This window comes from Accipiter gentilis, chromosome 25 (assembly GCF_929443795.1).
Source record: "Accipiter gentilis chromosome 25, bAccGen1.1, whole genome shotgun sequence".
NCBI classification, from domain to species: Eukaryota; Metazoa; Chordata; class Aves; order Accipitriformes; family Accipitridae; genus Astur; species Astur gentilis.
Window position 1 is genome coordinate 10845162 of NC_064904.1, and position 25675 is coordinate 10870836.

The 25675-nt window shown below is 38.0% G+C and overlaps 1 protein-coding gene across 5 annotated transcripts in view; it reads left to right on the forward strand.

The window, feature by feature from the left end:
* PPP2R5C (protein phosphatase 2 regulatory subunit B'gamma) overlaps positions 1–25675 on the forward strand; it is an 85765-nt gene that overhangs the window by 28594 nt on the left and 31496 nt on the right. For 3 of the 5 annotated variants that reach the window (XM_049829056.1, XM_049829058.1, XM_049829059.1), the window contains exon 4: positions 24513–24712. In XM_049829056.1, coding sequence (XP_049685013.1) covers positions 24513–24712 — 200 coding nt within the window. Of the gene's footprint in view, positions 1–2589; positions 2906–5886; positions 6022–24512; positions 24713–25675 lie in introns of those variants that run through there. The other 2 variants (XM_049829060.1, XM_049829061.1) reach the window with 2 other exon arrangements.

Below are 25675 nucleotides of genomic sequence, written 5' to 3' on the forward strand. Positions count from 1 at the left end.
TTACCTAAAATTTGCTAATGAACCTCCAGCTATTTAAGCTGTGTTTATGTATAAAATAGGAAATAGCACTGTAACTGAAGTAACGTTCCCTTTTTGCTGTGTTGTGTACCAGAACAGTAGCCAAGTTGTGTGCCGTTGGACCAGCAGGCTTCATATCCATTTTAATCTTCGCAGGGAGCTTCAGAGAGACAGAAGCAGCAGTTGACCGTTAAAGCAAAGACAGGAATAGAGATGAAAGAGAGAACAGCTGCTTCTTAAAGATGTGGTTACTAGATAAACTGGAATTTTAAACCTAATTTTTGCCACTTCATGCTGTGGCTTATCGCTATAGAGCAGTCTAATTGTACTTTAGATGGAGAAAAGAAACAGAATTTGCTTGCGAAATTCTGCATATGAGAATATTGGAAAAAATTGTCTGAGTTATTCTTCAGTTTTCTCCTTCATGCATCAAGACCTTGTAGAAAATTTTGTATTAAGGTCAGTCTTGGTTTTGTTTTTACATCTCATTCTGTTAAAGGCATATCTCTATGGTAGCTTTTTGTTTTATAAGACTAAAACTCCACATCTAAGGTATACCCAAGGGATACATAGATATATAACCTGACATTTTTGAGAATATACCTCCCCTGTTTTTGCCTAGACTGGAAGGGCAAATTATTTAAGTCTCTGTAGTCTTAGGGAAAAGGTTTAAAAAGGCATCAAGTTCATATAGTCCATTTTGATGTTCTCAAAAACTGGATCAACTACATTTATATCACTCATGTTTGGCCATTTTTTAAAATTACTAGAAAGTTTGCAGTCTCTTATTTTGTTTTATTATGCTTATTGCGAGATGATTTAATATCTAACCTAATGTTCCTTGATGTAGGAGGAATTTACTGTCTGTAGTGAATGTAGAAAACCCAATTCCCTCAATCTCCATAATTACTCTTTAAAATACTTAGATATTATCAGTCTAGTCCTTTCTGTCAAAAATCCCCAAACTAACCAACAAAACAAACAAAAATGAGCCAAAAACCCCCCAAAACAAACAAACAAAAAACCCAAACAACCTCCCCACACCACACTGAACAGAGCAGCTTTATTTTTTTTACTTAAGTAATATTTTCTAGATTGGTCATCTTTGAGCTTTTTCATCAGGTTTACATCTTTCTTCAACTGTGATATCTAGGAGGAACTACTTCAAACCGGGCCTTGTCAGCAATCAGTAAATCCAATTGATTTCTTCATCTGTATATTCCCCTTTTTTATATCCCAGTTAGACTTTTCCCTTCATCCAATTCAGTAATACTCAGTATAGCTCTAACTTACCGTTGACAGTATATTATTGTAGTGTGATATAATTTTTCTAAGCGGGTATGTGTATGCCCTATGACTTGGTTTTGTTCCAAATTTTCGTCAGCAAATTACCTAACTGAAAAGCATCTTCCTCTTTTCCTGATTTATTCCATTTTTGAGCAGGTATAAGGTAGGACAGTGTCATAGATAAGTAATCTAAATATTTAAAGGTGACATACTGGTGCAGATAGTATTTGGGGAGAAGCACAGATTTGGAGATGGTACAAGTATAACATTGCCTGTTTCTCTGAAGATCACTCCCAGAGGTGCAGTACCTGGGAGACAAAATGGTCCTTCAAATAGCTCATTGTAAAAATAAATGTGCAAGTCTCATACGATGAAGAAAAGGTTGCTTACAGTTTTGTTCCAAATAGCTTAAGTAATTTAACTAAAAAGTTTAGAAATTGTTATGTTGCGCTTTCCTTGTATTTCTGGGATTATGCAGCAAAGCCGTTTTCATATGCCTATATATTGGTTCTTAGTGCTGCAATGCTTTGGTTTCTAATAATAAGAGTTACTTACAATTATTGAACTTTCTAGAAAGGAAAACCTGAGTTTTGTCATATCCAAGTTTAACAACGTTAAGTTAAACTTAAGATAGGTCCATTTTTCAATTGAAAGAAACATTCAGATAAGCATGAAACAGGAGGGGTTTTTTTCTCCTGAATGTCGCATGTATGTGTTTTTATTCATAACATGTATATTAGCCACGAGTGATAAAACACTTCCTGGGAATGCGTGTGAGGTCTTACGTTTATAAATCGATGATGATGCTAATTCAAGGGCCTGTATCTTGCTGTGCACTACCTTTTAATAGGGCTCTTGAAAGCTAAAGTTGTAGATGTTGCCCCTAATGCTGTGTTTTTTCCACGGTTAAGTTGAGCACCTGTTTGGTCGTTCTTGGCAGCCTTGCTGAAGGAAAGATTAAGCCTTTGGCTTTTTCAGGAAAGAAAAAAATTTCTAGCAGGTGCGTACCGAATATTATCTGTGGGGGACATAGCAGAGCAGCCGTGAGCTCATCCAGGTTTGGCGGTTTGTTGTTTTGGGTTTTTTTTGTTTGGTTTTTTTTTTTTTTTTTTTTTTTTTTTAAAAAAAAAGGGCAAACGCAAAAGACCCGTCACCTCCTGGGGCGGGGGTTTGCCGAGCTCCGCTTCTGCGGGGGCCGGGCCGGGCCGCGCCGGGCCCGGCGGGAGGCGGGGAGGGCCGGGGGCCGGGCCGGGTGTGTCGGCGGGCCCGCCGTGCCGGCGCGGGAGCGCGGTGACAGCCCCGCACCAGCCTCCGCTCATTTGCGGCCTCCTCGGTGTCATTTGAAGTTGCTGCCGTTGGCCAATGGGGCTCCTCCCGCCCGCTGACATCACTAACTAGCCAGTTCCCTCCAGCTGCAGAGCGCTTCAGTTTCTGTCTTTTTTTAAACTAAAATGGAGGCTGGTTTCTTGCCTTAAGGAATACACCGCCTTGCCTGCTGGAGCCTAGATGTTGACATGTAACAGAGCTGGCAGCAGGATGGTGGTTGACGCAGCCAATTCCAATGGGCCGTTCCAGCCCGTGGCCCTTTTGCATATTAGAGGTGAGTTATTGTGCGTGCGAGGGAGAATCGCGACCCTCTGACGAGCTAATAAATGGCTATTGTGGTGCTGGGTAGGGGAGCAGGAAGTCCTTTGTAGCCCAGTCCCTTTCGGTTCGCTACGGCCGCAGTAAAACCGGCGGAGATCAAAACCCGTTTATCTATTAAATGCGTTGGGGGAGGATTTAAGAATTCGTAGAGGCATTGCACACATAGTTAAAAGCAGGTTTTACAGCTTTCTGCCGTAACTCTCCCATCCCCCTTTCGAGCTGTGCTGATGTCAAAGGATGTGAAGTCACTACCCTAGAAAGGTACCGAGTGGGGGGAGGGAAGAGCCAAGTTATCGCTATACGGTTTCTGTAGAATAAGGGCGAACCTTCGGTGTGCTTCAAAGCCTTTTTTGTGTCAGTCGCCCGGATAGAGCTCCTTTAAAACCCACTGCAGCTTCTAAAAGAATTGGAAGTGTTGTTGGGGAGGAACGGGGGGAAGAGACGTGACATTTATTATGAAAATATCCTTTATGTATTCAGAAAGCATTTCCTAGAAGAGATGCGGTTCGGCTTTAACAAGCAAGCTCTTATGTGCCTGTCGCTTTGTGCAATTTTGAATGTTCCATTTCTTCACAGAATACGTTCTTTTGGGTTTGTAGAATTAGTGCATTGCAAATCTACGTTTTATGCAATTCATTGGGAAAACACATGTTGGTATGACGCCTAATACTGAGTGTGTATCTCTTGTTTCTGTATTCTTGCAGTTAGAAAAATTTTGCATTGCTATGGGGTTTTTTTTTTCGTGTGGTTTTTTTTTTTAGCTGGCTGTTAACTGACCAAAGCTTGCTTTTTTTTTAATGTCTTCCTTAAGGTGGTTTTGGTTTAGAACTTTTTATGAAAGCAGAACATGTATTAGCTGAGATCAGCACACCTTGAACAATGGCATTTATATGCAGGAAACAAGCTGATACCATTCTTAATTACCTTTGCTTCTCAGCTTTCACTGGTGTAGGCTAGATGTTAGTACTGAAAAGAGTATTTTTTTGATTAATATTCCATACACTGAAAAAATCTTGCTTTGAAAGTTTAAAAAACCCCAGCTGTTCCAAAGCCTGCTTGTTTAAGCAGTACCACTGGTCTTCATGTATTAAGAAATCAAGATTTTTCTTTACCTTTTTAAAAGAGCCCTACCCTTCTCTGTCTGAAATGGGACTGGATGTATTCTAGAAGACTCCTAATTTTGGTCGGGGGAAGGGGGGGCCAGGGAAGGATGTGATAAAATTCCCTTGTTAGAATAGGGACTGTGCTTGTTGTCAAGGGAATATAAATGCAGCTGCCTGACCTGTAGATAGGCCTTCACTTTACACTCTGCACAAATCACCTTAATTCCCTGAAAGGTGCTGCCTTTTGGAAGGGGAGAAGCACGGTCTTTTAAAGGTGCGAGTTAGGAAAACAAACCAAGGTTGGAATCAGAATGATGAAATATTATAAGGATAAACTGTAATTGTCTCAATACAATAATAAGGTTCTTGTCAGTGAATTTATTATCCCTGTTGTTGCTCCCATCAAATACATAATTGTGGAAACAATGGATTTTAAGAAACTGTTCTGAAATTTACTTTCCCAAGACCTAAATTTTTAGTGCACTGGATAGTACAGTAGTACAGTAGAGGTTAAAGGGGTTTGTGGTTTGGTTTGTTGTGTTGGGTTTCTTTAATGGGGTGATGAGAGTGGACTTTCTTGTAAGCAATTAAGGAATAACTGGGAGATTGTTTTGCCTTTTTCAAGTGGTAGGAAGTAAGATGGGTCGCTGGTATTATAGCCCACAGGAGTTTCTTGACACTGGGAGAGGAAAAGCATCTCTTCCGTACATACGTGTATACAGAAGTTGCTGTGGGTTTGGGTTTTTTTTGTGTGTTTACCTCATCTCACTAGCTTCTCTGATATTACCAGTACTGGTCTGCCTCCAAAATGAAGCCTGTCAGAACAATACATAGAAAATTAATAGCAGTAAATTTTAAACTGGTAACTCTGAAACCTAATGACACGTTTACTGTTTGTCCCAATCCATGCTGCTTTTACAGTTGTCCTTTTACATCATCTGTTGCAGTATAGGATTAAATATCTAGTAGAAGTACTCCTCTCTGCAGATATAAGAGCTAAAACTTCAATGTCAAAGCGTGGGGAGGGGGCACAAGCCCCTCAGTTGTTTCTAGTAGATCTAGTTTGTAATACAGAAGATACTGCTTTATCACCAATTTCTTATAATCTTTAAACTAAAATTTTGGGATGGTGTATTGTATTTTATTTTACCCTTATATTGTAGTATAGCTACTATACGTGGCTTTAATCTTATCTTTTAAAAAAATCTGTGAAGCCTTGTGGACTACATTATCAGGACTTTTTTGAAAATAAAAATTGCAATCTTGCTTTTAAAGTTAATTCTGAAGCATTTTCTGTAGCTGGATCATATGGAGCATGTAATGTTTGCAGAAGAAAAAGGAAATCCGATCTGGCATGGGATGGGAGCTTGCTCCCCTTGCTCCTGCCCCTCCTAAACTGCAGACAGCTTTCTTGTCTGGGCTACTTAGAGCTTTGCCAAAACAGCACGCTTGGAAAAATAGATTCAGGTACTTTTTTAAAAATGTTACAAGTCATGTGAAGAGGAAATAAGGGTGTCAGAATTTTATTGACTGCTATTGCTGATGCTGATATCTGCACTGTCACCAGTAAGGAGGAGGAGAAGGTATTTGTAGGATAGGAGGTGTCAGGGCCCCAGATAACCCATCCTCTAGCAGTACATTTGGCTGCTAGTGCTGAAGGTTATCTTGGATATGGTGCAGCCATGTAATCTTGAGTCAGACTTCTGTGGAAAGAGTTGTGAGAAGTCTTGTCGGGGTTCCCCTTTCACTCAGGAGTTGTCTTTAAGCTCAGGCCCTCGGCCTTGGTTGTTGCCTCAGCTAGATTGCAGCTATGTGGTTGTCCAGCCACGTACCTCGCTTATCTGGATCCAGATGTGTTGACTACCTGGCTTCATGTGCCTCTTCGCTGCGGACTTGCTCAGCAACCACTGGACTGCTGGCTGACCCTGATCGGTGTCGGTATACCTGCTCTCTTTTCTTCATTCAGGTACTGTGAGACTATGCCCTTTGTCACAACTACAGACTGTTGGCAGTTGTTCAAGACCAATGTGTAGAAATCAGGTCTTCAGAAGATGACTTTGGACCTGTTGTTGGAAAATACCAAGCACCAAAAGAACCTAATCCATGCTGAACGCAAGTGGCGTGGAGCCATTACTGTATGTTATTTGCTTGTGCTGAAAGCATTGGCTCAGTGAGAGTGTTTGGCCTGCTGGGGTAGTGAGCCCTTGGTCATTCCACCTGCAACAGGCTTTCCAGGAGATCTGAGTTACACTACTGCTGCATTGATCTTTCTAGAGTACAAAGATAGCGCAAAATGGTCAGCTGAGCTGCTTGTCGCTGGTTATCATGGTGAACTGAAAACCTACCTTGTATTGGAACAATCCAAAGCTTGCAAGATTACAATTTCAGTTTGAGCAGCTGTTACGGCCATGGAATAACTGCTGTGGTTTCTGATCCTGGATAGAGGCTTGAGCTTTTGTCTGGCTGTGAAACAAATGGTGTAGCCAAAGCAACTGGTCGTGGTATATATGCATGGAGAGCTCCTTTAGGATCTTTGTGCATAGACAGATAACTAGCTATGAAGATGACATTAGGACAGCATAGAGAAGAGTGGTATTGGGTATTATGAATTTAAGATTTTTACAACAAGGAGGGAGAAAGAGCTGGATGGTGTTTTCAAGATGCATCTTTCCCTTTCTGGAGCCCTTCTGGCAGCTAAACCCTTAGGGTGATGGAAGTGCACTCAACAAACACCCTGACAGGAGGATTCCCGTAAATGAGGTGAGGCCTGGGGGAAGAAATTGGGACCTTTTGATTTTCATCTCGGCACTTCAAGCAAAGAAAGCAGCTGTTAAAGCAGCATGGATTAGGACAAACAGTAAACATTTGTCACTAGACTTCAGAGTTACCAGTTCATACTTACTGTTGTGAGTTGTCTTGCTGAAAACTGTAGGTGTAGTACAGAGTGCAATTACAGGTAGAAAATAATCATAATTCGTTCTGTAGGCAGATTATAAATGTTTATTCATTGTGGGGGCAGACTTTTTTTAATAGGAATACAATTCAATGCTGTTAAGAAAAGTCTCTTAATACTGTTTTATCGGTACGTAGAAGTAGCCCAAATGCCAGTGTTTTTATGAACTCAAGACAGAGCTATTTGAACAAAATATAGGTAAAACTCTGCTCTGATCTGCAATCACAGAATTAGCAGAAATAGAAGTTACTTTAGTGGCTTAGTTGCTGACTGGCTGGGACTGGTAGTGTCTGCTCATGCTTTTCAAAAATGATTTTCAAGATGTTTTGCAAGACATAATGAAAGTTGTGTGGGAAGGAGAGTGAGAACACCCTGATACTGTGTTAACTCGAACTGATGTTTCCCGTAGGCCGTAACCTGTTTCAAATACCTCATTGTCCATCTTTCTTCTCTGCCTTCCAGACCAGCAGATTTTTTTTTTGACAGATTTGACTTTGTCATTATTTAAGTTACTTTAGATTTTGTGAAAGATGCTTTGAATTTTTTCAAAGACGATGCAAGTGATGTTAACTTGGTCCATTCTTTGTCTGTGGTCCTTTAATGTATTAATCTTGAGTAAGGGATCATGGGAGGTAGTTCATATTCCATCTTCATATAGTGCTTTTCTACAGGGCTAAAAATGTCAGTGTTTTTGTGATGTAAACACATGAGTAATTAGAAATTTGCATGCTCTTCAAAGTCTGGTGAAAAATCATTGTTCTGTTGGATTAGGTACTAACATAGCATCAAGCACCTGTTCTGGTGGTTTCCCTGAGTTTGGGCCGGCTGCCTTTGATCACCATGAACTACTGTCAGGTTCTTTAAGCAGCCAAGTGCTATCTGGCTATTGCAAGGTGCATTTCTACTTACTTTATACTTTCATACTTGGCTATGAAAGGTCAAGTCCCTTTTGACAATATGTAAACACAGGAAACAACTTTTAAGTGAGCTGCATACCGCATTTAAACCTGAAGTATGCAATTTATTTCTTAAAGGAGAAAAGATTGGCACTTTCATTTTAGAAAGAACCTAGCATATGTTTCTTTTTCTTGCAAAATAATTGACCTGAAGATCCTTTTTCTAACCATACTTGCTAGAAATCATGAAGGCTCTTGCTTTGCAGGAATTGCTTCTGAGCTAAAAAAAAAATAATAAAAAAAAAATTATCCATTTTGTAATTAAATGGGAAGCAGAGGTCAAAGCTCATGTTTCAGAAGTAATACAGACCAAATTCAGCGTGCAGAACAGTAGCCATTAATCTCATTGATGTGCAAAAGGATGCTGAAAGAACTGGGTTTGTTTGGCCTGAGGAAGGGAAGGCTAAGGGGAGGTCTTGTCTTCAGGTAACTGAAGGGAGGGTATAGAGGACAGAGGCAGGCTCCTCTCAGAGGTCCACAGTTGCAACACAGGAGATTGCAATTGTATACAAGAAAAAAATGTTCACATTAAAAGTGGTTAAACGCTGGAGCAAGATTCCAAAAGAGGCTGTGACATCTCTGTGCTTGGAGATACTTAAAAATTGACTGGACAATGCCACGAGCAGCTGGGTTTATCTAGCTCATCCTGCTTTGTGGGGGGGATTAGACCTAGCAGAAATGAGATGGTCCCTTCTGGTGAAAAACCCATCTGCAGGACCTTGCACTTGGTCTATGATTCTGTCATTCTTTGTTGCATGTGGAACCAAAAAATGACTGGCCTTACTGTCACTTAAAAATATCACAGTAATTACAAAATATTGCAGTATCAATTTTAATGTACTTTTTTAAATTCAAAGAGCAATATTCTTATTGTAAACTATGTTTTTGGTTTGGGGTTTTTTCCCCCTTTGGTTACTATGGCAGACTTTTTAATACTGTTGGTGCCAGCATGCCTATTAGTAGTACTTTTACCTCTGTGTTAACCTGGTGTTTTAAACGATTCTTAACACATTCTTGCAAACTGTTAAAGATGGGTGACTGGAACTGCATGCAGTATTAAAAATATTGGCACACTAAAAGGGTGTTCTGTTCATTTCTTAATATCCTGTTACGAGCTCAGCAGTAGTAAAAAAAATTGGGCAGGTACATGTGTTTTACAAAACATCCATAACTCTAAAACTATCTTCTGAGTAACCTAGAACTCACAAATGTACAAAGTCAGCTATTTCACACACATTTCCTTACATTTATCGCTTTTTGAAAGATCTAAAAGATGGAATTCATTTGCTTAGTATCGTGAGACTTTTCTGTAGCTCTTTTTAACAAGCTTTAAACTGACAATGAATACAGCATTAACAAACTGTGTGACCTCACTATTCATCTTCTGTGGTAGAAATTAAAATTATGCTGTTCAACAACATGTTTCTGGTAATCTTCCTGCATTTTAAAACCATTATGTTAAAAGTCTAAAAATCCCAGGATAATTGTCAGTTACCAACTTCTAATACTTTCCAAGAACTTGATAAATTTCAAACATAATTTCCTTTACATGTGCTCAGTTTGCCGTTTTTGGGGTATTAATGTTTTATTATAGTCTGAAACTGGCCTATGCTGATTATGAAAGCATACCCAAAAATCTCAGAAAGTCACCTTTCATGCTACTGTTTTTTTGCTCTTTTGCACTTACTGCAGTGGGAAGTGAATCTGTTTTATTCCTTCTGTATTTTCTGTGTATTCATAATCTTCACCTTCACATGCATCTTGCATTTTCCACCTAAGTAGGTATTTTCAAGTATGATGAATTTAACTGATCTCAGCATGTATGTTTATTTAAATATTTATTTCCTTTAATTCTTCAACACATTTAAACTTCAGTAACCATTTAAGGTACAGTGATTCTTTGTTGTGAGAAGCGAGTAAAATCTTCCTGGGAAGAAAGGTACATAGAGTAGACATCTTAATCGTTTTCTTCAGAGACACTTCTATCACAGTGATGAATTGTGCTAATTCTCCTTCAGTGAATTTAAATTGAAAAATTACAGCTACTTGTAAAATTGCAGCTTTATTTTTACTTCTGTGGAAATATTCCTGTGCAAAAGACCTTCAAAACTTCTTTTCACCCCAGCTAATCCAATAAGTGGTATTTCCCATGGCCAGCACACATCTTCTGTTGTGCTTGTGGGTCATAGTTGTTGGTGGTTTTAGATCAAATGGATAAACCTCAGATGAGATTTAAAGGAGGTGAAAATGCTTGTTCTTCCTTTTCTTCCATATAAGCCAATTATAATTTGATAATCTGAAGGGGTGAGAGCTACCTGCATATTTGGGCTGATAGCTCTGCCTTCCTACCAAGCCACCCAGACTCCATTGATATTCAGCCTGACTCCTGGAGCTCATAGTCATCAGTCTTGCCAAAAGTTTCCTATATCCTTATAGTAAGTTCACAGCCACTGCTGCTCTTTAACATTGCTTAACCACGTGTACATAGCTTTGAAACCCATCCACTCTTCCTTTCTAAAAGTGTTGCCTCAAAAAGGATAAGCAAGACTATCTGCCTCAAAAACAAGGAGCAGTTCTATTCTTAATGAACCTAGGCCTCTTGTATCTGTAGGATTGTGAAATGTTTGCTGAAGAGTTTCATCAAGTAGTATTAGATAATCATCTGAATTGTCAAAAGGACTGATACTGGTGCAAATGACTGTGTTATTGTATTGCCTCTTGTACGGTTTGGCTACATTTTTTTGAAGGACATCCAGATGTAGCCACAGTACATAGCTAGACATAGCCTGACGGGTTTTTTACTGGTATATACTGAAGCACCTCATGGGGAGTGTTTCTGACACTTGGTCAAGAGCAGATTTAAAGGATGTTGCTTAGTTATCATCACTCCTGCTGCATTTAACATGGTGACATGCTTATTAACTCTTCAGTTACTGTGCATCACTTTGTATCAGAGGATATACTTTACCTTGTTACAGCTTTTACTCTGTGTGCTCTGTCATTCTGTCATTCCTTTTATTTCACTTTGGGTTGGTTTTACCTTTGTATAGATCCTTTGCCCAGATGAAGAGTGTATGTGCAAGTTCTGCTGTTGGAAGCAATGAGGGTGTTAAGTGTTCATACTGCACTTAAAATCTCTAAGGGTATATGACTGTAAAACGTCTTTGGAGGGGTCTTCTTACTGAGCTGAAAATTCCATGGAATTATAGGAAGGTAGTCAGCTGGAATTTTTAAGTTACATTTACTGACTCATGGTGTAATTTGCACACCCTTTCAAGGAAGCAAAATTGTATCAGAATAAATGCATATTTTCCCCAATTTTTATTCATGCATCAAAAATCTTCTGGTTTGTGATTGTTGCTATGAAATACATTTTAAGATGAAAATTCAGTGTCATCTCTTTCTGAGGAAAATTTTTATTTTCTTTTCTGTTGAAAGCTTTTAATAATTAATTTAAGTTTCTGTAGAGTCAGCTAATTCTCCCATGTGCTCTCAAATACTATTAGCTACCAAAACTGCATTGTAAACCACACAGAATAAGTGAGCACTAGCAGTATTTAATAGATACAGGAATATTTACATCGTATGCAGGCAAGGTGTTCCTCTGGTGGAGGTGGCTTTTATGTTCTAACCTTTATGCCAGAGGTAAACACCCTATGCCAGTCAAAGTACAGTCTTGTCAGCCTAACAGAGCTGGTGCTTAGCTTCTGCCTGCATGCTTGTGTCTCAAATGACAAAACTGAGTGGGTGATGTTTTAAAGCTACATCCACACCTCTTTTCATCAATTCCACTCAATGCACATAGAAATCATGCAGTACCATTTCTGCTATAACTTGCCAATTAAGATTTCTTTTTCAAATGCAGTAAAACTAGAGGTGGGATCTGACTCTGGATTATCAGTAGTGGAAATGACAGGTTTATGTCAATTTTCATAATTGATCTTGTTGCTGATAAGGATCTGAATTTTATGAAGTGAATATTTTCTAAGTTATCCAAAGGAAAAATGGTACATGAAATGTAAAAGATGTAAAAACAAAGTAAGAAGTTATTCATTTGGGACTTTCTAGTTGTAGCAGTCAACTGCTACACTACTTTTGAAACACTACTTTTTTTGTGGAGTTTTATAGAAGGTTTTTAATTTGCATTTTTGGATTAAAGCTACCAGCTGTGTGGCTTCATGTACCCTCTAGAACCGAATTCTCGTATTGTTTTTGTATTTAAAGTGAAAGCATAACAATATCAGTGGTGGTTCAAAGGTGTCCTGTGTTCGCTCAAGCCATGTTGGAAAGGAAACTTGAAGAAAATTGGTCAGAGTTTGAAATCCCATAAATAGTTTAAGGAAAAAGTGTGTTGTCTGTCCTTTGGGTGTAATAAGTTTTTCTTCAAAAATATTTTCCAAACAAACTGTAATTGGTCTTAACACTAGACTCTTTCTTCTAACCTATTCCCAGAATATATCTTTTGCTCCTGTTACATCTAATCGTCTATATAAAGTATCTTAAAATCCAAAAATTGATGCAGAGGTTTTTTTGAGGACTGTCTGTTAAAGTTATTTTCATGCTATTAAAACTTGTGTTGTTCCTGTCCCAATAGGAAATAAAGATCTTAATGACCTTTGAATCAGAATAAACACATCCTCTCTAAAGTAAAATTTTGAGCATATACTTCACTGTGTAACTTTTCTCCCTCCCTCCTACTGGAAACTCAGTGTTCATTAATGTAGCTTAAGAGATAAAGAATCCTAAAGCTTATTTTTAAATGGAAGAAATTAAAATGAATTGCTTTCATTGCACATCTAAATCTCCTGTTTAAAAAGAGAATTGTAAATAAAATAATTAACATTTTAGGAAATACTGTGGCTTCGCTAAGTGCAAATTGTGCCTGACCAATTTTGTGGCCTTCTAGGATGGTATTAAAGCGGTGGTGCATAAGGGAGGAACAACTGACATCATCTACCTGAACTTGGGCAAAGCCTGTGACGCTGTCCCACGTGACATCCTTGTCTCTAAATTGCAGAGACATGGATTTAATGGATAGATCACTCGGTGGATAAGGAATTGGCTGGATGGTCGCACTCAGAAGAGTTGCGGTCAATGGCTCGATGTCGGTGCGGAGAGCAGTGCTGAGTGGCGTTCCTCAGGGGTCGGTATTGGGACCGGCGCTGTTTAACATCTTTGTCAGTGACATGGACAGTGGGATCGAGTGCACCCTCAGCAAGTTTGCCGACAACACCAAGCTGTGTGGTGCGGTTGATGTGCTGGAGGGAAGGGATGCCATCCAGAGGGACCTTGACAGGCTTGAGAGGTGGGTCTGTGTGAGCCTCATGAAGTTCAACAAGGCCAAGTGCAAGGTCCTGCACATGGGTCAGGGCAATCCCAAGCACAAATACAGGTGGGGCGATGAGTGGATTGAGAGCAGCCCTGTGGAGAAGGACTTAGGGGTATTGGTGGATGAAAAATTGAATATGAGCTGGCAATTTGCGCTCGCAGCCTCGAAAGCCAGTCGCATTCTGGGCTGCATCAAAACAAGCATGACCAGCAGGTCGAGGGAGGTGATTCTCCCCCTCTGCTCTGGTGAAACCCCTCTTGGAGTGCTGCATGCAGCTCTGGCGTCTCCAACAGAAGGAAGACATGGGCCTGCTCAAGTGGGTCCAGAGGAAGGCCCTGAAGATGAACAGGGGCCTGGAGCACCTCCCCTATGAGGAAAGGCTGAGAGAGTTGAGATTCAGTCTGGAGAAGAGAAGGCTCCAGGGAGACCTTATAATGGTCTTCAATCTTCTTAAAATATTTTATTTTATATATATTATTATGTTGAAAGCACATATTTTAGTACATTTTGAAATGGGCATAATTGGCTTTCTACAATATTTGAGTCAAAACTTTCCTTGCTGAAAGGTAATTTTTATTTCCTATGAGGGAACTGCTGGTAATTGCTGTTAGCATTTGAAGTAACTGTTGTTAGCATTTGACATGGCCAGCATTGGCTGCTACGCAAGATACTGATCTAGCTCTAAAATGCTGTCTTTTTTCTTCTTCCCAAAACATTGTTGCTATCATGCTTGACCATTTTTTACACGTGTCGCATCAGACGAGGTGCCTAAATTTCACAAGCATGTGGGACTAAGGAAGTGTTGCTTATGCCAAAAAATGAGGAAAACTATGCACTGAGTTGGAAAGTAGGGGGTTTTTTTCAGGGAATTACTCCCCCCACCACTACTACCCACAAACAAACAAACAAAACCCCAACAAAAAATGCAAACAAAAACCTACACACAGGGGATGTGACTTACTGTCTATTAAAACTTATTAAGAAATTGCTCTCAAGAAAAACCACAAAAAAGCCCTGGTGGTATTTGGTGATACTTTTGCATATCTTGTAATGACTGCTGGAAGTTTTAATGCTGTATGGTGGTTTGGGATTATTTGAATTGTTGATCAGCCATTCAGGACCTTAGTTTGCATCTCGGCTTAGAGTTACCTGCACTGTTAAAGCTCTTCCTGTGAATAGACTCTTCAAAAGACTTACCCTATTCCCCATCGTATTTCTAATTTTGAAGAGAGCAGAGAATTTAGAAAGCTTATTCAGTGTTGTCATCAAAGAAAGGTTATAGAAGTTTAAAAATAAATGTTAGGTTCAGACAAGCTGGAAAGTAAATGCAGTTGTTCTTATAACTTCACCAGAGTTCTTGCACGCTGGCTGGGCACTTGGTTTAGGTTGTATTAGGGTGTCAGATGCTTAAGTTTGACTGTAGAAAACCATGGTGGGGCTTTTCATCATGTTTTCTAATCTATTGTGTCATCTCTTTCTAAGCCAATGCATGACCCAGCATTCTTCAATGAGTTCTTTGGGATATCTGTTAATAATTATTAAATTCACCTGTTGTCATTCAGAAGCATCCAATAGAAAGGAGTAAGCCCCAGGGCTTAGTGTATTTATGGGGAGTGAGGAGAGGAAGAAGTGGGCTGATGTGCTCTGGGGAAGTAACCAAGTTATTTTACATTTTGGCTGTTGATTATTGCTTGAATTATATTTATTGTAGATGCTTGATGGGTAACATTTGATTGGCAACTTACGCAGACTCATGAGTGGTATCTGACTAGAATTACAGGTTGGTGTGGGGAGTTTGGGTGTGTTTCAGGAAATGGCACTTCTGCTTATAGCAGATGGTTAGGCTTGATTAACTGATACTTATTTCAACCAAGCATCCAGAGTGGCAAAGTTTATTCAGTGGTTCATGAGTTTCTTCAATTTACTTAATATAAGTCTTCTACTGAATTACACCATGCAGTTATGTTCTGTAATGTAACTGAAGTGTGGTCTCACTACAGTAGTGCTCCATTTTCTTGGAGAGACTTATTTAAAAATAATTTTAAAGTTTTCAAATGCAATTGAAGATGTTGCATAAGTTTGATTTTATGCCATGAGAAAGGATTCAAGTGCACTGCAATCGGTAGGAAATTGAGGATTTTTCTCTTAGGTTTCTAGTAAGTATGTTGTGTTTAAAAATTAGTTTTGCTGTCATATTAACTTTATGCATGCCAAAAAGCTCTGCTGAGAGTTCTTTATCTGTTTGGTTTCTCTCTTCCTTTAAGACAGTTTTTTCTTCCATTGTCTATTTGATTATCCTCCCTGTCATTTTTCTCTCTTAATTTTCAGGTGGAATTTTTATTTCATTAGCTCAAACCCATTTCGGCTTGTTTCACTTGTCATTTCTTGTATAAGCATTCCTGTTTTCCTCTTTATGGTACATTGCCTTTAAAGTATTTATACAGTTATCACTTTTACTCTTCACTTTCTGTTTTTAAAAATTTTAATATAGCTTTAAAATCCTTATTTCTCTTAAATATTACTACATATATTCTCAAGGTTTTTTTAAAATTTCGTATGGCTTCTAAGAACATAGTTGACTTGTGATAAAACTCTTTGTAAAGCAGGAGCTTAGGTGCAGAGTGGTGTTGGTCCACTTTTGAAAAATCATTAGGTAATTAGGTGCACAGATTATTCACTGTTGATCTACTTTTTTTCATCATTAGACTTATGATGTACACCTGGAAAAGATGTTATTGGAAGTAATTTCAGTGCTTCAGGTTGTTTAGTATGTAAAAATTATGCTAAATAGTATAAAATTACAGAAGGCTTATTTTCTACTTCATTACCAGTCAATCCTTAAAATCTCCTGTCTTAAACCTTTGACAGTTAAATGTCATTACTTAATTTCTCTGTCCTCAAAACCACAATGTAATCTTGTAGTTAGGAGATGGCTGCCACCAGCAATACCCTTCAGCACTGGATTCACCAACCACTGCAGCTTTCAGAGGGGATTAGTGTTTTGAAGCACCTGTTTTGAGCTTTACTCCAGGACAACATGTGCTTCTTGTTCCTTTCAGGTTCTTTTTAGCTGTAGAGTTTTGGGGTAGTGGCTCTGTAAATTTTTATTTTATTTTTTCTGTTGCTGTGTGGTTAATCTGATAATGGCTCATTTGGATCTAACAGCGCCCCCCCCCCCCCCAAAATAGAAGAATATATTGCTCATTTGAATGCTGCTTATCTTTTTTGTCTTAATTGGAGTTATGGCTAGATCCAGACTGCAGATCAGCATAGAAGCAATATCAGTGCTGTTGCTTTATTGAAAAAATAAAGCTTGAATGTTCGCTACTAACCAGGACTGGTTTGCTGGAAAAAAAACCACTGGAGTACCTAATCATTCAAAAATTTGAACTGCTTCAAAAGCAAGCTGCATTTTACTTTATTTTTAATTCTAGGTAGAAAATGTGCCACATATGTATTAATTTAAACATTGTTTTTAAACCTTATTTTCAAACAATATATAGGGAAATAGATATCATATTCTGGGTGCCAGTCTTTTTCAGGTGCATTACCAAATGTGAAACAGCAGCAGTTGGGAGCAGTGGAGTTTCTCCAAATGCAGGGAAATGAAGAGCAGCTTTTATTTCCAATTACAAATTTCTGTTATCTGAAGAACAGCCAAAACGTATTTCTGGCAGCAGCTCAGTTCCTTGAAAGCAAAGGAGTGGATGTAGCCTGTAGTTACAGCTGGTTCTCATTTCGCCCCTCTCCTGAATGCCTGGACTGCTACTGAGTGTCATGGTGCTGCATAAAGGCAGCTGATGCAGACAGAGGTCATGCTTATGGAAGTTTCAGTCTGCTGTGCAAGTACTGCTTGAGATTGGAATCTTCCCTTGTGCATCCACCTACCATTCTCAGCTCACTTTCTAACTGGCCTTGAACAAAACAACTTTACTATGATAATAGCTGGTTGGAATAGTAAGTGTTTTCTTGTAATCCTTATGGAAGCTCTAAGTACCTGTAAAATATCTTAAATTATTCATCAGGAGTTTTTTGGGAATTGTGAGCTTTGTTGTCGTAGATCAGACTTGAAAGTCCATCTAATCTTCAGTGTCCTGTTTCTGACAGGAAATGTGTTTAAGTGTTTCAGGGAAAAAAAAAAAAAAAGGCAAGCTGTTGAGAACTACTCTGTAGGAATAATTACAGGTATAATACATGGTAATTAGAGAAGGACCTTAAACTTACAGCTCAGTTCTTTTGGAGTAAGCCTGAATTCTTTTATGATGCTTCACACTGTGTACATGTGCATCTCTTTGTCTTCAATAGTGAGATAGAGTGGAAATTTGTTCCTCTTTTATGCCACTTAAAATGTTGATATATCATGCTCTCTTGAGTCTCATACAAGCACACTGTTTTTCCATGAGTGTTGCTGTGGTCATTTTTCTTGTTGTAAGTGTTTCTTTTGGCAAAGAAATGCTTCTACAGGATCAATAATGTTCCAAATAAAACAATATAAGCAACAGTATGTTTTATGTATTTTCTAGTCCAACGTATGCATACGACAATATCTTGCCTGCTTTGAGCTATCTGCAGCCAAACTCCCACTCCCAGGGTTGCTAGTTATAGTATAAAACGTATTGCATTTTGTATATAATTATAGTACTTTTTTGTATTCTTCGAGTTTATTTTTAAGTGCTGCTAGAAGTAACAGCTTTAATAAAACTTTTCCATGCATGAATTGGAAGATTTCTTCCCTGTGCTACCCCCTTATTTCCAATATCATGTGTTAGGATAGAATACTGTTAACTGGGAGAGTGTCCTTTCGAAGTAGTGTTAATTATTGTCATCATGACTTCAATAAAATCAATGAAAACTGTAATGAGTTTGTCAAATAATAGAAATGCAATAAAAATTAAGTTTTGTAACCCAGAAAAGTATTCCTTGCTTTGGATTAGGATAGCAATTTAACCATTTCAAAATAAGGTAATTATTTTAAATGGAGTTTTATCAAATGTTAGACAAGCTTTTGTAATCTTCTTTCTAGTTTTCTGTGATTTGTCGTATGTTCTCTTTTTAAGGACTTGATCACTAGTTGTGGAAAGAGTGTTCATTCTGGTAAATTCATGTTTTGACAGATTACGTCCTTTTTCCCATGCTTTGCAGTCCCTCTGCCTTCACGTCTGGCAATTTCCATGTCTCTTACTCAAGATATTGAACTCTGCTTATTCTTTGGAAAAAATGCTGCCTCGGTACTGTCAACTGAAATGTCAAAGAAAACATTGCAAGATAGTGGACTTCCCTTGTTGATGTACAACTACATAGTGCAAATTGCAAAGCTTTACTAAAGCTTTAATGCTGCTTGCTTTTCCAATGGACATCAAATTTGAAATACACTAATGCTTACTTTTGACCAGCAGCAGGGACCGTGTTATCAATATACTTGATGATATGTTCTGGGTAGTACTGTAGCTTACAGTTAAATGTTGTTTTTCCCTATCATTAAAAATGCTAGCCCTTCAGTAGGTTTGCAGACATGTTTCATAAGATGTGTTGTCTACTTGCAAACAGGAGTCACCTTACATGCCCAGACTTTTGCTCTACACCGGTTTCTTAAGGAAGCAGTTACTTTTAGCGTGTGATTTTTGGTTAGTCTTTTTTTTTCAATGACCTTGTTTTCGCACGTGCTACTTCTCCTGTGTGTGGTGGTCTGTGTATTCTTTGACTTAAACCTCTGTGTGTGTTTCTGTATGAAAAAATCTAGCTGCCCATTTAAAATGAGAGAAACTTTTTTTTACTGATGTGTGTGTACATAGTCTGATTGGTAGCTATGGGTATCTGATAGTTTTAAATAAAAAAAGCCATTTTTCTTGTAATGAAATGAGGAGCTGTCAGCCAAGCAAAAGTGGTACCTCTGCTGAGGCTTTATGTATAAGCAAGAAAGTCCTCACACAACTGAGATTAATTTTATCTTCTGTATGTATTTTCTGCAAATTATGAACCATGTCTCTTGTTTTCTACTTTCAAAATGATGTAACATGGTGAGTTTTACTAACCACAAATTGTGTTTTGTGGTAGAAATTGTATCAACTGTTCTTCCTGTTGGGGCACGACCTAAAAACTTTAAGCTTCTAGCTTATTTCAGTTTCGATCTGTATTAGAGAACAGCAGTTTTGTGTGACATCTCTGGGTCACCTACTTATCCTGCCTTGCCTTTTGTCCTACAGTGCAAAAATACTCATGTATCCTACAATATTGTACATATGTTCGGGCACTTAAAAACTGAACTTAAGTGTTTTCTGGTTTATTTTTACTTTTTCTAATTTTCTGAAGCCAGCCAAAAATTATTTTAATATGAAGACAGGAAAAATCTTGATTTGTGAGAATATAACTATGTTTTAGTTCTCTAGCCGTGCTATACCTTAAAAAAAATGGTGGTTTCTCAGGTTGTGATACTCTGTTGGTAGCTCCTGGGTGCAGAATGATGCCACATCCTGGCTGAGAAGCAAGCAAGGACGGGAGGGAGGACAGTTACCAGTATGAAAAGTTCATTTGCACTGAGCTCATTTAATTTTAACTTGCAGTAAGAATGGCTGAAGACATACCTGAAGCTTCCAAGGAATTGGTGTTCATACAAAGTTGACTTTAAATTTTAGCTTTTACAACAAATCATCTGTGTTCTGTTATGGCAGGTGGTAGCTGAGTACTTGATCTTTCCCTGGCTGTTTCAAACGGAGCTATGGACTGAAAGTGCTGCCTTTCACAGAGTGAGATAATGGTATAGTTAGTCTGGTAATAAAAGCACAGCTGGTATCAATTATGCAGTGGAAAGAAACATATTTTATACTCATCAGTAAGTTTATGTGGCAAGGCCACAGTCTAAGATGATGTCGAAGATTTTTAAACTGAAGAGCTATTTCTGTATCAATACTGTTAAAATAGAAGGGGTAGAGCTTGCATCTCTGTAGGTTGTGTAGGTTGATCTAATGGTTATCCTGGGATTGGAAGGAAAGAAACTCTGAGAAACTTGAATAAGACAAAAAGCTGATCCCTCAGGCTCAGAGGCTTACCTTGCTATCATAGTACCTACCTTCTTTTGGTACTTTTTCTAGTATATTTTTCTATCTTACAAAAAGGACAGTAGGATAAATAATGCAGATTTAGGCATAAAATATGCCATTACAATATTTGTGTAAATCTGTCAGGAATTGCTGGACATCCAATCCAAATGTAAGACTGAAATTCTTTGTGATTCTGAAAAATTACGCTCCTGTTCTAGTAGAGGACCAGAAATAGTACTCAGCTGAAAGTGTGATTACTGATAGGGATTGAATAGAGTCTTAAGATTATACTAGTGCTACTGTTTGGAAACAAATTCTTTGAAAATGATGTAAATAGTGGCTAGCAAATGGGGGGGGGGGGCATTGTGTATGGTTTGTTTTGATTTCGGGAGGGGGTGTTTGGTTTGTTTGTTTAAAAAACAAACAAAACAAATAAAAAACCAAACCCAAAACATTGCTCAGTGAAGAGCTCCAAATACCAGTTTTGGAATAACTGTAAGGAGTAGCTTCTGAATAGCCATGGCCTTCCCATACTCATTGGGGAATGGAGCATGAGAATTGCTCAATTATAGAAACTTCCACCTAACAGCAGTCTCTTCAAATGTCAGTTAACTTCAGCAATTGGAAGTCAAGGGTTATGGCTTAATTGAAGTGGAAGGTGATGTAGAAGTCACCATGCAGTTAACTGGAAGAACGTAACAGTCCCTGGCATGTGACTGAGGATAAATGACTTCTTGGGGTGTCTTGGAGTTGCTCTGCAGGTACACATACATTCTCTGCACAAACATTACATTCTACTCAAGTCAGCTTCCTAGAAACCTTCTATTTTATGTCATACTGAAATCATCCTTTCAAACCTTAAAAGTAGGGATGATCTTGATTTGATGGCAAGTATTCCAGACAAGTGCCACAAGAGATTTGAGGTCTGGACCCTTGAAAGCTGTTGATGAACACTCCTAAAAGGAGGGGGAAAAAAAACCCAAATAAAACACAGTTCCTTAGAAATGTGTGAGGTTCTCAGGCTATATAAAGAACATATTTCTCTTCTAGAATAACAAGGATGACTGAGGTACTTAAAATGGTTAGGCCACTTCAGAATAAATGGTAAGGGAGGTGGCTTGCCTTGTTGAGGGTATTTCTTGACCCTCTTAGTTGTCAGTCTTTAACTTCTGATATTAGTAGTAATTGCAGCTTTAATGCTTCCTCTCCTTTCTGATTAGTGTACTGTAAATCATTGTAATTTTGTGTCCATTACTTACATGATTATAATCACTATTTAGGCTTTAGATTTTGTGGAGTATACATTCATAGCACAGTATCCCCAAGTGTTGTTACACTTCAGGTTGAACCACTTCCTGTTTTACAGTTAATTGGGAAAAGGTAACTGCTCCAACCACTTTGTACATCTGAGACTTTTTACATTCAGGTCATAAATTTGGCTGACTTTCACTATGCAAACAACTCAATTAAATACTCTTTTTCCAGGAGAAATTATTCATTGCTATGGTTTTTTAATCCAAATAGGCAAAAGTGTGTGTATTCAGATACAAAATTTATGTGGCTTAAAGTGCCTTCGATTTGTTCACAACAGTATATGGGAATTTTGGTTTATTTGCCAGAAAGTTGTTGTTCTGTTTAGGGACACCTGTTATTTAGCACCTTCTTTTTTGTTCTTGAAGTCTGCACTATCCTCGGAGTCTTGGCGTCACTGAAGTCTGCAACTGGTTATGGTTTCTTTCATGTACACTGCATTTTTATTCTGTATGTTCTTCAGGGCTATTACTCTACAGGGTTTTTTTCCTGGAATTAATTTTCGGAGCAATTTAGTGTACATTAATTAAAAAAAAAAGCCAGCTGTTTTAAACCAAATGTATCTTCCAGGTTTACTGTAACAAAAGTACTTTTGAAAGCAACTTCTCTTGGGGAGGGAGGAGCTACTCTAGCTTTCGTTATCTTAAGAAGTTTGTTAGGCACTTAAAGGAGAGCAACTCACTGTATTTAACTAATCCACTGGGCCGTAGATATCTGTCAGACACTCAGTTTATTAGATTGTACATGCATGTGTTAGGTTGTGTGTCCTTGTATTCAGTAGTACCACTTCAAATACTTTGTTTGATGGTAGCTTTTGCTGCTTGCATTTAAGAAAATTTCAGCATTTTATGATACTTTAAGGAAAAAAAAGTCATCAACTGGAAGAAGTGGGGATAAACTGCAGAACTATTTACAAAGGCAATGTAGTCTTACTCTGTTTTTTAACATGCTATTAATGTCTTAGCAGTTCATATCTAACAACGGAAACAAAATGTGTTCTGGAGTTAATTTACACAGACTTTCTGTGGTGTGTTCACATTTCTCGTCTTAAGCTTAGTGCTTTAGTCATGTGGTCATTTTAATTGGGCATCAATTTTTGCTGCTGTCAAAATATGGTACTGCTTTCTTTACTGCTGGCCAGTTACTTTAGTAATTTCTAAGTATTGAAAGCTAAGGTCCTGATCCTGAAAGTTTTTGCTGTGTATAGTGATCTGTAATTTCACATGCATTAGTCATCTTAACTGCTTATACGATTACTTAAGGAAGAAATAAAGCGCATGCAGAATTTTGTGGCATCAAGGCTAAAGGTCTGTAGAACTTAAAAGGCTAGCTTCTGTTCTGTAACTGTTGAAATGTTAGCCATAGGAGGTATTTTAATTCGTCATCATATGAATGTTTATAAACAGCAGTCTAGTGTTAGTTCTTTCTTAACACTAACCTAAACTTCCACATTTATATTTGGACTTGGTGATTTACACTTACTTTAGTTTCAGATTATAATTGGTGGTTTTCTGTCTAAATTAGTATATCTTTAATTTTTTGAAGGTTCATTTTTTTGGAAAATACTGATGGCAAAAGTAGTGCTGGCTTACTTATCAATTCTGTGTATGAAGTTTGAACTGTGCAGTCTAATTTCGCTTTCCATGGAAGCGCTAATTACAGAGGATCAGCAGGGAGGATTAAGGTGTAAATCACAGGAAGTAAAAAATTGGGAAGTAAAAACTTTAATTTTTTTTTTTTATAATCTAGGTATCCTTGTCAAACAATGAAAATACCACTGCACAAAGACTGTATAAGGCAAGGCAACCTTTGTCTTAAAAGGTTAAGTGTCTGTATAACAGCAATATAGACAATGAATTAGAGTGTTACCAAAGGAGTACAAATATTGTCTGTCTTAATTTTTTTTTTTATTTGTTATTGAAGATGAGGGAGTCTGGTCTCAGGATATTTGAAGCCTGTGAAATATTTTTAATAGGTATCACAAAAGAGAGAAATCAACATAGTTTCTTACCAGCTGCGTCTGAGAGATGATTAAAGAATGAGTAAATATCAAATGACGTATTTACTCAGTTTGTTCTAAAATTTACTGTTAAATTTTTTTCATATCTTACATTCATTTTGGTGATTAAGTATGGTCTTTCCTAGAAGGCCAGTGTTGTTTAATTTTGCAGTGCTGGCCACAGTTAACCAGACAGGTTCCTGCAAGTGCTTAAATAGATGCATAATGCAAGTCTAACTCTTGTACATGTGAAAGATTCAAAATAGTGTTACATATTGATCAAATAGTTGAAGATCCTAAGTGCATTGCTGCAGCTTCTTTAAATATTTCTTGTGTTAATGAAATTTAAAAAAATCTTGAATAGTTGTTTTGTGCCTAGATGTGGTTACAGCCGCCTGTTGTGTTGTAGGAGCCACTTGATATAAAAACAGACTTTGTGAGGTGGCAGCTCCCAGGTTTAAAAAGTGGCTCTGGCTTAAATCTAATGCTGAAACTGAAGTGCCACCCATTTATCTCTACTACGAAAAACAGAGAATTTCTGCAAATGTTCATAATATTCTTTACACAAATGGAGCTGTTTGGGGATTTCCTTGAGGCATTTTTTTTAAAGTATGTATTTTTTTCCATGCAGTATCTATTTCTGGCAAAGGCAAGTATGCATCACTGTTGCAATTTTGTTAAATCATCCTGTCATGTACAGTGTATTTTACTGGGGTTCATACTCTGGGTCATTATGTTCTTGAAAGTTTTTTGAAGATTCCAGATTTTTGCTTGTAGTATTAAACGCTGCTATGCCTGTGTCTCAGGAGGTAAAAATGGGGAGAAGAGTGAAGTCCACAACAATATAACTGATAATTATTTTTCCTTTTCAGATGTTCCTCCTGCTGATCAAGAAAAGCTTTTTATCCAGAAGTTACGACAATGTTGTGTACTTTTTGACTTTGTTTCTGATCCACTAAGTGACCTAAAGTGGAAAGAAGTAAAACGAGCAGCTTTAAGTGAAATGGTAGAATATATCACACACAATCGCAATGTGATTACAGAACCTATTTACCCTGAAGTAGTACATATGGTAAGTGATTTAACAAGGGGAACTATTTTGAGTTTTTTAATTCACAGTTGTTTCTTCAGCTGTATCAATTTATCTTAAGAAATCTTACTGAAATCTTCAAAGAAGATCAACTATGTTTGCACATCTGCAAAATGGTAATATAATGCTGCTTTTAAATCCCATTGCCAATGTTGATTCCTCCTCTTTGTAAGACAGAAACTAGACACATATATGAAGCAGAAGTAAATGGTTTAAGTTGGTAAAAATGAAATTTTGTATTTTAAAAGAAAGGGGGGGTGTGCTTCCCGCCCCCAAATCTCTTTTAGAATAGGTGTTTTTTTAAAATGGGGAGGAAAATTAAGTACATCTAACTGTTTAAAAAAATGTGTAGATTGCAAAACTGAAAATTGGGGGGTGGGGGGGGGAATTAGAAGATTAGAATTAAGATCACCTGTGCAAGCTTGACCCTTAAATTTATGTAATGCCATTCAGTACCAATGTTTGATTTTTATTCTGTATTCAGAAGTGAGAATGAGAGTCAGACTGTATTTAGTACACAGGATGGCAGATCATGGTTCTGCTGGAACAAGCTATGTGAACTGTTCAGACCTGCGTTGTTTCTCCTCTCTCACTATCCAAATCCTAGCCAGCTAGACCTAGTTTATTTTTCTGTCATGCTTAAGTCCACTCCAGAGAAGGAGGTGGCTGTGAAACTACAGGAGATTCTTTCAGCTTTTGTTGCGGTGACTAGACACCAGTTGCCTGGAGTAGCAGTTGGGTTGAGGTCTTTAGCTGTTGCCTGCAATACACTGAGAACAGAAGGCATCTTTTGAAACTCCTGGCTGCTAAGCATACAAGAAGCTCTTGACCATGTGTGACAAGATGTTTTTTCCTGAGACTTTATAGCTTGGGGTGAATTTTCAGGGGGCTGAGAAAACAGTGCATCTTTAACATAAATATGAACTTAGTCAAATTTTGAGGTCC